The sequence below is a fragment of the Natrix helvetica genome (genome assembly GCF_964273705.1).
Source record: "Natrix helvetica genome assembly, chromosome: 9".
In the NCBI taxonomy this organism is placed as follows: domain Eukaryota; kingdom Metazoa; phylum Chordata; class Lepidosauria; order Squamata; family Natricidae; genus Natrix; species Natrix helvetica.
Window position 1 is genome coordinate 25,040,297 of NC_138560.1, and position 15,795 is coordinate 25,056,091.

At 44.1% G+C, this 15,795-nt stretch overlaps 1 protein-coding gene across 2 annotated transcripts in view; it reads left to right on the forward strand.

Moving 5' to 3' along the window:
* Window positions 1-15,795, forward strand: part of GRIK3 (glutamate ionotropic receptor kainate type subunit 3) — a 301,429-nt gene that overhangs the window by 240,985 nt on the left and 44,649 nt on the right. For both annotated transcript variants that reach the window (XM_081961775.1, XM_081961776.1), the window contains exon 10: window positions 5,978-6,181. In XM_081961775.1, coding sequence (XP_081817901.1) covers window positions 5,978-6,181 — 204 coding nt within the window. The remainder of the gene's footprint in view (window positions 1-5,977; window positions 6,182-15,795) is intronic.

Here is a 15,795-nt window from a genome sequence, read left to right on the forward strand (position 1 = left end):
CTCTTGACATTTTGTCTGTTTAGCTTTCCCTTGGAGGGTATCCTGAGTCTTCATTTAATTGAGAAACTCCAGTTTTGTTCAGGATTAGCTGATCACTTTAGCTCCTGATACACGAAGAGGGCAGGGGAGGTTTTGTACGTGGATCTGTTCCTTTTGAGTGAGGCCTTCCTTAACACTTTTGGGGGGTCAGAAAAAAGAGGGAAGAAATTGCAGGAAACCACAGATCCACTCCTAACAAAAGATGGCATTGATTCAACTTTCTGTGATGGAGAGCAGTTGCAAGAAAAAAATAACCTCCTTTGGAAGCACCCACAAGTTGGAGAGCATGAAGGGAAGCTGTTGGCCCTCACCGCCCACTTAGAAGGAGGAAAAGTCTCCGGTGCTCTTCTCACTTGCCACCTCAAATACCTTTCTGACTTCCCACCTCTCCCCTCAGCAGCAGCACAGACTGTGGCCATCCACTTCCCTTTCTCTGCTGTCATTCTGCTCTCAAAATCCATCCCCAAATATCCCTCTGAGTCAGCCATACATCCCAATAAACCATTACAAGCCTTAATCACAGTAATTTCTAGTTAACGCTTTTATTAAGGCCAATTTCAGCTTTTAAAAATAGTGAGCAAGATTTGAGTTTCCTAGAAGTTCTCCCCAGGTCCTTTCCCAAAAAAATATATCAATAATAATAAATCCTCAGATTTCTATTCAGCTTCTTATCATCTCTACAAGGCAAGCTTCTACCTTTGACCTGCCTTTTTAAATGCAGGGGCCAGACCAGATGAAGGCAGCCTCATTCCTACATGCTTTCGCTGAAGGAAGTCTAGCTGGAGATGGACTTTCCCAGGTCCTTTGCTGCCTCCAAAGCTTCAGCTTTTCCAAATGCTGAACATTTGCAAATCTATCATGGAAGATTCAGCCTGCTGCATTTTTAGCACAGATTCACTGTCATCAGAAATTAAAATGTGCACCCCTGAATTTTATTCTTGTTAGAGATAGTGTGTTTCCTCGAAAATAAGACCCAGTCATATTTTGGGGGGGGTCCAAAAAACATATTAGGGCTTATTTTGGGGAAAACATAGACAAAGGAGACCGAGGGACGGAGGGACACCCCATTTAATGGAGGCAGGTGATTCCTACGCACGATGGTGCTGGCAGCAGGCAGAGGCATGGGGGCAGTGGGAGGCAGGTGATTCTGGAATGTGATTTTGGATCCACTGAACCAAGTCTTTCAAAGCTCCAGGAGCACCAGGGAAATACCAGAGGACTGGAAACTCTTTATACTTTACATAAATGACCTTTGTGATCATATTATAAGCAACTGCGTTCTCTTCGCTGATGATGTAAAACTATTCAACACCACCAACAATGCTGCTACCCTACAAAAAGATCTTGACTATGTGTCAGAATGGTCAAAATATTGGCAACTCCAAATCTCAACCAATAAATGCTCTGTCTTACACATTGCCAGAAAAAAATCAGAACACCAAATACAAGCTGAATGGATATGACCTCGTAGACGACCCCCACACTGTCAAGGACCTGGGAGTACTCATCTCAAATGATCTAAGTGCCAGAGCTCACTGCAACAGCATTACCACAAAGACATTAAGAGTTATTAACCTAATTTTGTGAAGCTTCTTCTCTGGTAACATTGTACTGGAAACTAGGGCATACAAAACCTTTGCCAGACCAATTCTTGAATACAGCTCTTCTACCTGGAATCCACATTGTATATCGTACATTAATACAATTGAGCAAGAAGTATTTCACGAGAAGAGTCCTCCACTCCTCTGCTCACAATAGAATCCTTTATGCCACCAGGCTTGAAATTTTGGGCTTGGACAACCTAGAACTACGCCGCCTATGGTCTGACCTGAGCGTACTACATAAAATTATCTGTTACAACATCCTACCTATCAACGACTACTTCAGCTTCAACCGCAACAATACACGACCACACAATAGATACAAAGTTAAGGTAAACTGCTCCAAAGTCGACTGTAGAAAATATGAGTTCAGCAACAGAGTGGTCAATGCCTAGAATGCAATACCTGACTCTTTGGTTTCATCCCCCAACCCCCAAAACTTTAACCTTAGACTGTCTTCTGTCAACCTCACCCCATTCCTAAGAGGTCTGTAAAGGGTGTGCATAAGCGCACCAACATGTCTACCGTCCCTGTCTTAATATTCCCTTGTATTCGTATTCATTTCATAATTTACATAATCATGTCTATACTTATATCTGTTATCTAATTTATATTTGACGAAATAAATAAAATAAAATAAAGAACTGATGTGATTCCTAGCGACACAAAAAAGAGAGGGGAAGCCACCATATATATTGAATTGTTTTCATTCCCAAACCAGGCATCCTTTCCTCTGCCTTCTCCTCAGAAAGAACAAAGTCCTTGTTCTAAAAAGAAGAAGAATTAAAGAATAACCAATCCTCTAGAACAGCACAAAGTGACAAGGTTGTCTGTACTGATGTTGTTCTCAAGAAACCCCCCAAAAATACCAACTCAAGAAATATCATCTAGAAACACATAAGATTAAGGAAGCAATGGAAATGACAAAGCAGCAACTAACAGCTATAGCAAAGAAAACCAGCAGATACAAAGTTCAAATTGCACATTTCAGTCGAATCAGAAACATTTCTAACAATCCATTCAATGGAGAGAATGCAGCCAATGCTGGCAAAGAAGAAACAATGCAATTCTGGGTGCAGCTATTGGGCAACCCAAGTAAGAATGCAGCTTAGACAAAGGAAGTAGATAAGAATAAGAAAGAAGCTGAATTGAGAATAGGTCAAGAATTGGTCAGGACCAGGTGAAGAGGAACTGCATTTGATTGGTCTGAACCCATTTGTTGCCAAGTTTAACAAGAGTCACCTGAATCGTGAGGTGGGCAGGAAATAAAAATAAAGAAGGTGAAATCAAAGATTGGTTAACATCTGGAAAAATCTATCTGATTGTAAAAGATCCTACAAAGGGGCAGCACCAACAACTACAGGCCAATTACTTGCTTTGCAACTTTGAAATTGCTAACTGGTGTGGTAGCTGATGCATCCAACAGCATCTAGTTGAAATCAAGCTCTTTCTACCTGAGCGTAATGGAACAAAAGATCAGCTCCGACTTGGCAAGATGAGTCTGGAAAACTGCAAGTGAAGGAAGACCAACTTGAATGTAGTGTGGATTGATTACAAGAAGGCATTTGACTGCCTGCCACATGACTGGATAATCAGTACCTAGAAATAACAGGAGGCAGTGGAAACATCAGAAGCTTTGTGTAAAGATCAATGGCACAATGAAAGATACATTTCCTGGTCAATGACGATAGACTCACTCTCACCACTGCTGTTTGTCATTGCATTGATTCCTCTGTTAACAATATTGGACATGTCAAGCCATGGCTATCAAACATCAAAAACAACTGGCAGACTATCCCACCTGTTTTACATAGATGATCTCAAGCTGTATGGAAAAGCACTCTCTGAAATAGATTCGCTGCTCAACATTGTCCAAATATAAAACCAAAATATTGCAGTGGAGTTTGGAGTGGGCAAATGTGCCACCTGTACCATCAACAGGAGAGAAATAATGAAAACTGGCCAGACATAGCAATTGTCATTAAGAAGGATAGAAAAGTCTGAATAGTGGACATGGCAGTACCTTGAGAAAGCAGAAGAGAAGAGAAAAAACTGGAGAAGATAACAAAATACAAAGGCCTATAAACACAACAACTGTGACAAAAGAAAGCAAAGATAGCACCAATAGTAATAGCCGCCTTGGGTGCAATCCCAAAACACCTGGAGCACCACTTGACTACCAGTAGCACTGACAAAATCCTCATCAGTCAATTGCAAAAGGCAGCTTGACCTGGAATATCTTATATCCTGTGATGATACCTTTAACACAGGGTGTCAAACTCAATGCCAACAGGACTGTCCTGATCTACCCAATGGGAAGTGGAAAAATCAGGTCAGCGTAGCTTCGGCCTGGTCTATCCAATGTGAAGAGGAAACATGCCAGCAGTTTGGGGAGTGGTGTCAAGCTGGCCACATCCACCCAGTTGACCATGCCCACCCAATTGGCTACACCCACTCAGCTGGCCATGCCTATCTGCCCCCCCCACATCAACCACAGCCCTGATGTGGCCCTCAATGAAATTGAGTTTGACACCCCTGTTTTAACACCATAAATATCCAGAGAGGGAGGGAGGGAGGGAGAGGGAGGGGGAAAGAAAGAGAGGGAGAGGGAGGGAGGGAGAGAGAGAGAGAAAGGGTGGAGAGAGAGAGGGAGGGAGAAAGAGAGAGAGAGAGAGAGAGAGAGAGAGATGCTCTTGTTCTTTGCTGCTTTGTGTGTAATAATGTTGCTAGCGGGAACTGCGATCTAGAAGGGGGAAAGGGGAAGACAGGAGAAGGCTGCCTCCAATCACTCCCTCCCTCCCTCCCTTTCACACCCTTCTGCTCATATATTGCAGTAACATGTTGGGAGCAGCCTCGTGTTGCCCAACAGACAGTTCTGCTTTCCCCAGGCCCTAGAAGAACTGTGAAGATCTTGAAATTGAGGGCACTTTTGCCGATAAATTTATTAGCAAGCCTTGAAAGCTTGCAAATTGAATGCCCAGCTATTTCCACTAATAAATTGTGAAACAGCCTCTGAACATGTGCCTTGCAGAATTCGGGAATGACTCTGTGTTGGAGAGTGCTGAAGGAAGAAACCTTTTTGCGCAGAGCCGTGGCTGCTTTGTTGGTGGATAATGTGGGCTGCTTTGGAGCCTCCTGGGGTTCAGGGGGCAGTCAGGTGCCTCCAGGTGCCCCCAGACATGGGCTACAAGTCTGATCATTTTACCAATTTCATAGCACATGGCACATGTTTTTATGGCATGTGTTCAGGCCCCACCTCATTGTTTCTGATACTGTCCACATTTCTCAGACCTGTTTCTCTTGAGACAGACTCTGGTCACAAACTTTTCTCGTCCGGTCTGGACACTAGCATTCTAACACTATTGGATAGTGCAAGACATGCATTGCTTTTTGAGTTGAGTGTGGAAATGTGGAGAAACAGTTCAACGTTTCATGGATGCAGAAATCTGTCTACGTGAGGAAGTGCTCGACTGGACACAAAGATGTCCACCAGCAACCTGGTCTTCGGCCATATGTTTGAGCACTAAGAGCCAGAATCCAACATAACCTAGTTACTTGCGGGATCGCATCCTGCCCCATACATCCCTATGACCAATCCGCTCGCACAGAGAGGGACTTCTCCGGGTGCCGTCCGCTAAACAGTGTCGGGGAGCGACACCCAGGAGCAGGGCCTTCTCTGTGATGGGCCCAGCCCTGTGGAATGACCTCCCCCTTGATATCAGGATTACTTCCGATCTCCGCTCCTTCCGTGTAAAGCTCAAGACCCACCTCTTTCAACTGTCTGGCCTGGCTCAACCGTAGTTTATCCTTTTCCTCCTGACAGTCCTTTTTAAATTGTATTATTATTTCGGGGTATTTTTAATGACTAATTTTTATTATTATTAATGTAATGTATTTTTAATTATTACCTCCTCCATGCATGTATGTATATGTATATATATGTGTGTATTTTTATGTTTATATGTATGTATGTATATTTTATTGTACGCCGCCCCGAGTCCCTTGCGGAGAGGGAGCAGCTAACAAATTAAATTTCTAATTTCTAATAAGAAGCCAGCGTGCTTTTAGTGTCATTTCAGAATGCTTAAATTTGCTTGGATCTGATCAGCCAAACCTGCAAAGCATAGCCAATTATACATATGCTAATGCTGGAATGTGGAGGTTTTAATGATCCAGTTGGTTAATGCCAGAAAATGTTGCTGGAGCCATTCCAGCTGACCACACAATTGGGGGACACAACTCTGATTTAGGTGCTGTGTGTGTGTGTGTGTGTGTGTGTGTGTTGAATTCAGTGCCTGTGTTCTTCATGTGATTGTGTTATCTTTTCTGGCCATTAGGAAGAGCCATTTGTCATGTTTGCAAAGTCGGACACGGTTCTGTCTGGGAACAGGCGCTTTGAAGGCTACTGCGTGGATCTCCTCTCGGAAGTTTCTCGCATCCTTGGCTTCTCCTATGAGATTCGACTGGTGGAGGATGGGAAGTACGGAGCCCAAGATGAGAAGGGCCAGTGGAACGGCATGATAAGGGAACTGATTGACCACGTAAGTGAGCAGACCTTTTCCATCAGGGGAACTTTCTCTTGCAGCATCCTTTTTCTCATTTGCTTCCTGAAATACTTGCTTAAACTGCCATGACATTCCATGATTTTCCATATTATGAATAAGCACCATATTCAATGCATACTATGAAACCACTAAATCTAAGCATAATAGGTAAAAACTGTAACAATGATCAGATATAAACAAGAATTGGGAAATTTTTGCTGTACCCGATCTTTCTTTCCAGTAAACTGGCTGTGGAAATTCAGAGACTATATGGGGGGGGGGGGGGGGGAAGAAGTTGATTGCACTATTTCTGCCATCTCACTCACACACTATGGCAGGGGTTGCATAGGGCATTAAATCAAGGGCTGCTGACAGGCTCAAAACACCAGGAGCCACCGTGGACTTCAAAAGCACTGCGAGTTTATTCCATGTCACCTACATACAAGAATTGGATCTGCTAACGGTCAATGCGAATTGGCACTAGTTAAGAATCAGTGGACTTCAAGGGGGACTGGATTTGGGTCTTTTTTTGGGGGGTGTAGCAACTCCAAGCTGATGATGCATTTGATTCCTCCCTCAGGCTGGGCCTAGTCATCTCCTGCAGGCATACTTACATGACTTACAGCCATGCTGTCTGGCTTCCCCGAACATTCCAAGCCTTTATCAGACCACCCATCTGCTCAGGACTGGGCTTGGCTTGAACAATGCTTGAGTGAAGCGCCTCTTTGAGGCTCTCCTGGGAAGCAGTGAAGTCCCCCGCCCCACCCTTGATCCAAAGAGCAAAGCACGGCAGCCCAGTCTCTGCTCTGGACCGCTTCCAGAGGGTACTTTTGGCTTAAGGAAATGCAGTGTCCTGGATGCTCTCTGATCTTGGTTGTTTTCTTGCAGATGTTTCATTACCCAAACTAGGTAATATGATCAGATCTCTGCTAGATGATGAGCATAGATTAATTCCAAGATTAAGATCAGTCCATCAATTAACAAGCAGACAATCAAACTGTCAATCAAGCTAACAGGAAACAGGCCAACCAAAAAAACCTCCATTACCGCTCCCACCAACACTCACAGGGCAAGCCGCTAGAATATAAATTGAGAATAAACCAGGGGTGAAATCCAGCAGGTTCTGACAGGTTCTGGAGAACTGATAGCGGAAATTTTGAGTAATTTGGAGAACCGGCAAATGCCACCTCTGGCTGGTCTCAGAATGGGGTGGGAATGGAGATTTTGCAATATCCTTCCCCTGCCACACCCACCAAGCCATGCCCACCAAGCCACACCATGCTCACAGAACCGGTAGTAAAAAAAATTGAATTTCACCACTGGAACAAACCCCATTTCTTACTAATACCGATGAGTAATGAATATCTGCGTAAAAACTACAAAGCTCAGAAAGGACCAAGGACCTCTCATTCTAACCCTGAGCTACAAATATTCTCCTTTATTAAGGAAATGTTTTAGGAGGGCCCCACAGCAGTGCCTGAAGAAGGCAATATGAAGCCAAGCAGAGCAGCCTTGCATAATTCATGTCGTTTGGCTTAGCTAAGAGACAGGCACAGGGGAAGGAGATGCCAGAATGTCACAAACAAACAAGTGGTTCTCAACTTTAGCAACTTTTAAGATGTTTAACACCTTAAAGTTGCCAGGGTTGAGAAACACTGGAATAGACTGCCTGGGGAAGGGACTTATTTATTTATTTTTAAAATTTATTAGCTGCTCATCTTACCATAACTCTGGGCAGCTTTGGGTTGAGAAGATGTAAAAATCTAAGCTTTGCTAGGATTTTCATGAACTTCAACTTCTATTACAGAGGAGGCTCTCAATTAGTCTTAAAAGGATGAAATAAGAAATGGGAGAAAATTTCAAAATTACTTTAAAGCTTTAATCTGTATTCTTCAGCTCTGTTGAAACAGGCAAGTGTTATCCAGAAGCTTTAATGCATTATCAAGTTGGTCTGGGAATGGAAGCGCCTTCATCTCCCTGTCCCAAGCCCTTGTTGAGGGCCCTAACCTCCATCTTTGCCCTTGGTGGGCAGGCCTACTATAAATAGCTCCTCTTAACCATTTTAGAGCATTGATGACACAGTGGTGAGAATGCAGCATTGCAGGCAAGATTTTATTTTAATCAAAAAGTTTTTATTAAACACACATTAAAACATTGGACACAGTGTAACCGCCCTGGCAATGTCTTTGCCATACATACTAGAATATAAAGTTAAATATTATAACCACCATGCTTATTTACAATTGGTTTATACAGCATTTACAAATATAAGGATATCATATTTCCATCCATGTTGCTTTGTTCTTGTCTTATACATTTTCACTGTGATGATTTCATACATAAATCTAATCTCCATTCTATAAATCTTAGTCATTGCTTATTTTGGATCTTTCCTTTTTTGTTCCAACCATCGATAAAATTTATCCCAGATCTTATAATATTCTGATTTGTCTTTGTTCTTCAATTCCCACATTTATCCATTTCAGCACAAATCAGAGTTTTCCTAATTACTTCCTCTTCTTGTGCAATTTCCCTTTTTTTCCAGTTTTGGGCAAAGACCATTCTTGCTGCCATAATAATATGTATTATTAAGTAGATTACCCCCTTGTTATGTTTATTCCCAAAAGAAATAGTTCTGGTTTGAATTCTATTTCCTCTTTGGTTATCTCTATCAGCCGACCTTTGAGTTTTCCACCAATATTCTTTCGTTTTTTGGCACGACCACCACATATGATAGTATGTGACTGATAAAATGAGAATCCACATTGTTGGAGGTGATATGCTGATGTTGTAAACCATCCAGAGAGTGCTGTAAAGCACAATGAAGGGGTATACAAGTCAAAGTGCTATTGCTATCTTGCTTCCAAACACTTTGTGGCAGGTGATGTTTCTGAATGCTTGACAGAAGTGAGGAAGGAGCAAGGGAGAGCAGTTCTCTGGCTCATCACAATCAGATTTGATATTTCCAAATATGGGCACAGCTGGACATACCAAGCCAAAGAAGCTAGGCACTTCCAGCCATCACTGAGGCCATGTTTTTTTCCCCCCCACAAGAGGTGAAGCAGTCAAATAGAGGTCAGGCTTTCTTCTTATCTCTTTCCTTCTTTTTCTGATCCCTTTCCTTCTCCCTCAGCAGCCTGTTCAGTTCTTCGTTGTGGCTCCCATTGTATCTAGTAAGCCCCATCTATAAGCAACAACTTCCCTTCAATGGCTTAGCTGTTCTCATGTAACACTGCCAGAAAAATGTTGCACCCCAAGATATAGGCTGCTAGTGGGAGATGAAAATTCCTGGAGAATGAGCTCAAAAAGGCAGTCACCCTTTCACGGGAATTGAAGTGTTTGTAATTCTGACCCAAAGGTGCTTTTTCAAGAGGCAACTGGGCTCTCTTTATTTTTCCTTCAAGATGTTTCACTTCTCATCCAAGAAGCTTGGACAATTGCAACTGGACAGTTCTGAAGAAAGTCCAGTTGCCTCTTTAACAAAGCACCTTTGGGACAACCATGACTTGGATGACTGAGAATCTCCACAGACATTTGGAATTCTGATGTTCCTCTCTTGAAAACATGGAATGGATCTTGGTGAGGCTGTTATCGAAATAAGTCCTTCGTCATGAAATCAAGCTCTGATGTTGCATCTCCCACACTTGGGAACATTGGGAGATGAATGTGCTTTATGGGGATGGAGGATTGGAACCCGAATCTCTGGTAGCCCTAGTCTGATACTCTACACTCGTGATGGTGAACATATGGCACACGTGCTACAGTGGCACATGGAGCCATTTCTAAGGGCACACGAGGCATTGCCCTGTCAGCTCCAGCGTGCATGGATGTGCTGGCCAGCTGATTTCAGCCTTCCAGTTTGCACATTGGGCTGTTTTTTGCACTCCGGAGGGAGAGAAACAGCCCAATGGGCAACCCAGAAGTCCATTCCCGAACTTCTGGTTTTTGTGTTGGGCCATTATTCGCCCTCCGGAGGCTTCAGGAGGCTTCCCTGAAGTCTCTGCAGGGTGAAAAACAGCCCAACACGCAAACTGGAAGTTGGAAAACGGGCTGTTTCTGGCCTCCGGGGGGAGGCTGTTTTCGCCCTCCCCGGGCTCCAAGGAAGCCATGGGCACATGCGCAGGGCAGTTGGGGGGGGGATGTCACACGTGTATGCACAGGGGGCATGGCATGGGGGAATAAATTATGGGGTGGGGACACGAGCGTGGGCAATAGCACGCACGCATGCTTTTGGCACCCGAGGTGAAAAAGGTTCGCCATCATTGTTCTGTACTATGCTATTTATTTATTTAGTAGGGAAGGAACTCGGCCATCCATCCTTTGTTTCCCCCTCTCTCCCTTGGAATAGTGGCTCATCCTGTACAAAAAAGAGCTAAGACATCATTTTCCAATAGGAGGCTTGAGAGGGTGATTTAAAATTAACACACTTTTAAGCACCCTTTCAAAAAGTAATCACCACTTACAGTCATTGGAAGCATCTTTTGAAGTCAGGTTTCCCCCACAAACAACCTTCAAGCATTAATTACGCACCCTCCCCCTCCACAACGCTAAGTGGACTCCCTTTTAATTGAAACTGTAAATGACATTGCTTGGAGTTGCACGCTGCATAATCAGGGGAAGATCGATGGAAGCCCAGAATCTCAGCAAGCCAGAATCTGGATGCCCAAGCTGCAATGGGACTCGCTTTTGTCAGTTTCTATCAGCCATTTGAAGAAGAAAAAAATCACTTGGCAAGGTAGGATAACCTCCGAGCAAATAGACCTTGTTAACCTTGATTACCTGGGGGAGGCAGGTCCTTCTCCAGCCGTCCCTTTATTAATAGGGCCTCTGCCACTGACAGCGTCTTTCAGCCATTTGATGATGAACCTGAGCTCCAAGAGCAGGAAGCTGTAGGAAGCCTGACCCCTTCCTGGGCTCGCTAATAATTGCGTGTTGAAATCCATGGAAGGGCTTACTAATCTTTCATCCCGTTCTGTGTTTTTCATGCAAATTCAGGGCATAGCTCTCCTCCTCAGACTGAGCCTGCAGAGGAGCACAATGTAATTAATGGCATAATTACCCTCTGAGTGCCATTTTAAGAGGAGCATGAATGGCAGAGCAAGGGCAGAGGAGCAGATTCTGCCTTCCCCAGAGGGCTTCAGTCACCCTCACGTCGCTGTAGCTGCAGGGGAGCTTCTGGGTGTTTTAAGGACCATCAGGGACATGTAATGGAGGACCCCAGGCAACATCGGGCTGGGAGTGGGGCAGGGAGTGAGGCCGTCCTCAGGACCCCTAGCATTCTGGGTCAGGAGGAGATCCAGCAGGAGGGGCTTCAGGCTACCTCCTGCAGGGAGATATGGGACTTTAGCTTGTGTTCTGCCCCAGACAGGAAATGGCTCCCTTTTAGCCTTAGATCTGGACTGGGGCTTCTCCACTGGTAGGGCTGAGGAATCAAAACAGAAGGGAAATTGAGCGATATATATGGAAAAGAGAAATCAGATGCCACATTGCAAGCATACAGAAGAGAGCACACAAAGCTTCAGAAAGCCACGTCTGATGGGATTTAACCCAGAGTCTTGTCTGCTTGGTTGGTTTAATTAAATTGCCGTATTTTTCAGAGTATAAGACACACCTTTTTCCCCCAAAAAAGAGGGTGAAAATTTGGGTGCGTCTTATACACCGAATGTAGCCACCCCCACCAGAGGCCAAAAACACGAGGCATGGAGGCAGCGATGGTCTGTGGAAAACCCTGCAGCCTGGAACAGCTGATTGGGGCATATTCCATCCACCCGCCAATCAGCTGTGCTGAATCAGTCTGCAATAAGTTCTGAAGCTCACCTGGCTAGTCAGAGTTTGCAGCAGCAATCACATTCAGAAAGTACACACAAGTAAGCAGGATTCAAAATAATAATAATAATAATAATAATAATAATAATAATAATAATAATAATAATAATAATAATAATAATAATAATAATAATAATAATAATATACAATACATTACCAAAAGCAGTTTTTCCAAGGTAGCAGTGAATACAAGCAAAACCCAAGCAGTTTCACTTTCAGTTCTCAGCTAAGCCTGTCTCCTTCCTGTCTCCTTGTTGCTCACATGGCAAATACTGTTTCAGAGTCTAAATAGCTGTCATTGGCTGACTTAGTTGCTATGCCTATTCATTGGCTGACCTTGTTAACATGTGTTCCAAGTCAGGAAGCTAACTAAGCCAGCTGAATGCCATGGATGCTGGTAGGCAGAGGCAGAATTTTTATTTCTTCTTATTTTCTTCCCCAAAAACTAAGATGCATCTTATACTCTGAAAAATACGGTATATAGCTGTCCATTTCAGTAAGAACTCTTGGTGGCAAACAGTGATAAAAAATAAAATCAGATCCAGTACAGTTATTAAAATACACAGCAATCAAGAAAACCAACTAGCACCTGCATTTCCTTCAGGCACCTGGGGCTGCAGGCCAGACCTAGAGATGAGTCTTCAGGAGCTCACAGAAAGCCAGCTGGATTGGCCATCCTGATCAACTTTGGAAGAATGTTCTCAAGAAAGGGACGCTCAGCAGATAGGGTTGCCCCCAGACTCATATAACCGAATTGGCATAAAGCTGAAAAGAACTGCCCTCACCATCCCATTCTGCAGGAGTTGAAGCTTTCAAACACTCATCAAAGGTAGTTCCATGTCAACTCCTCTTCAGTAGTCTGGACAAGAGATTACAAGAGCATGAGGCGCAAGATTTCCCAGTCCAGGTATGGGCAGAACGGATGCAGTAACCAAAAGCGTGCAAAGGTCCTTCTATGTGTCAGCGTTCCAAGTAATGTACCCATAGAAAGAAGAACTCTGAGTCAGGCAAGTTCCTCAAAGAGCAGTTTATTGGAAACATCATATTGGCATAACTGGTGAAAGCCGATTCTGAAGTTCTTGCGGCTTTCACCTAATTAAAAAGTAGAAGTTTCCCCTTTCCCCTAAGTCACTGGTCACGCTGTCCAATCCAGTTTGCTGGCTGGTTGCTTGGTTACTGACTCCTCCCCTGCCAGCCATCTGTGTGAATGTCCTTGGTTCCCACAGGAAAGTGTTATTGTTTTGGCTACAAAGCTCTGTCTAACTATTTCCCCTCTCCCTCTGTTGTGTGGCAACTCTGAACCCTCCAAGATAGCCTCAACCAGGTTCACTTCAGAGTTGACACTACACTCTTGAACAGGAGCCATGAGTTCAGGAAAACTCCCAGATTACACATTGGATCTGTTTGGTACTGTGTCACCCTACCTAGAATCAAAAATGGAAGATCTCCAGCAGAAGGTCTAAACACCCAAATTCCCTTGGTCTTGGTTGGGCTCAACTGAAATCTGTTGCTTGCCTTCCAGGCCCCAACATCCTCCAACCAGTGGAATAGGACGTTCAAGGCATCCTTCAGAGGCCTGGAGTGAAGATAAAAAGTCAAGTATCACTACCAATGACCTCATCCAATGTCTTCATGTAGATGGTAAACAGAAGAGGGAGAGAGAACTGGATCCATGGTACCCCCAAAAGTAAAGGACATGGCTGAATGTCTCCTCACATCCATGCTGGCTGTAATCAGCCTTGGAGAAAGGAGGAAAACCAGTGCAGCACACAGTGCTTCCCACCCTAGAAGCTTTCCCAGGGAAGAGGCAGTAACTCTATAGAGAAGCCCAAATTAAGAGACTGTGTTGCCCCAGATTGAATGGGGGAGGGAGGGTGAGGTTCAGGATAGCCACAACCTAGAATTGTTCAGGATATATTGAGGAAGTTAGTAGGTTTTAGCTTTAATGCAGCAAGATTCGGTCCTTTAGGTAGAAGCAAATCTGGGCTTGGATTCAGCTACATGTCAATGTTTCATCACTCGGCTTGGACATCATTTTGTAAGAGCCCTCACTCAGACCTCCCCTGACTTGGTCCTTTAGGCAAGAAAGACCCTAAACTCCATTTGTGGAGAAAGGTATACTGTTCTAAAAGCCAAGTGGTTTACAGTATAGCAAAGCCAGAAGTGAAGTTTATGCACCAAGCTTTCCCAGTTAACTTATCCCATCCAGTTCCTCTCCCTTGCTGATACAAGGAGTAGTTAGCTCTTCCTTCTCCTGATCAGCTCCCCCCCCCCTGTAGTTTATGGCAGACTGGCAGCTAACAAATGCAAAGCTCAAGCGTATGCTGGCAGTCCCGACAACCTCTATAGCACAACGTAAATTACGATCCTTTCAGCCACATATTTTCTGCCGATGCCTTTGGATTGATACCAGCACTGTTCAGATAACATGCACAATGACCCTGATCCTTGAGGCTGGGAATGAACAGGGAGCCCCCCTGGCATTCCCCCAAAACCCCAGGAATTCTGAGTGCACGGCTGATCCTGCAGTCAGATCAAGACTGGCTGCAAAATTGCCCGCAGGAAGTGGACGGAAGCACTCTCACTTCCAACTATCATTGGCATCTCTCAGAGGACCTGGATGGTCTTGGGAGATGATGCAGTCTTGTTAAGTCACATCAGGATGAGTGAAGTGCAAGTACTGCCAGCTTTTTGCAGTGGCCAATTTCTCATTTTTTTACAAAGATCCTGCAGTTAATGGCAGGGCCATTTGCCCATCTCATGGTGGAAAGTTAGGCTGAAGACTGAGGGTGCCAGATCAAGAATGAGGAATAAAAATTGCGTCTAGGTAAGAGGAGAGTGAAGCTATGCCAAGACCACCTACCTCAGTGGTGAGATTGAAAAATGTTTACTACCAGTTCTGTGGGTGTGGCTTGGTGGGCATGGCTTGATGCGTGTGACCAGGTTGTCATGTGACTGGGTGGGCATGGTCAGTTTAGCCGTCCATTTTTGCCAATTTAGCCGTCCATTAAACAATACCCAGCAGCCCCCTTTTCTATTCTTCTTTTTAATACTGCATGAAGTTTTTGCTCTAGGTTTTTTTTTTTACTAGGAGGGAGAGGTTGGCAATGCCTGTGGATTTATGGAAATTTCTCTTTTCTGTAAGAGGCACCAAAGTAACCAAGATGATATAAGGTCTCCTGCTGGAGTAGAGGATTGGACTATATGACCTCCGAGGTTCCTTCCAGCCCTGGATTGCTGTGCTGTTTCAAAGCATCCTCTGAGGCTATATCTAGTGTCAGGGTTTGTGCTCCTTCCTTCTTCTCCTTTTTGTCTCCCTCACTCCCTTCCTCTATCCATCCATCCATGCATGCATGCATGCATGCATGCATCCATCCATCCACTTTCCCTTCCCTCTTTCTCCCTTCCCTCCCTCCTTCTCCCTCCATTCCTCCCTCTCCCTCCCTCCCTCCCTCCCTCCACCCTTTCTTTCTTTCATTCATTCATTCATTCATTCATTCATTCATTCATTCATTCATTCATTGAGGGCTGCATCAGGGTTGTGTTTGACCTCAGAGGGCCGAGGTGAGTGTGACCATGGTGGGCAATTGACACAGGCTCAAGATGCAATTTTCCCTTCTTTCTTTCCACAGTTCTTTACTATAAGCATTTTCCTATCTCTTATAAACCAGATATTACTGGCATACATTTATTACTTATTCTTCATACTCCACTAAACTTTTTATTTCTAAATTTATACCCCATTGTTTAATAGTAAATTGCTTTTCTAGGCAGGAAAGCTATTT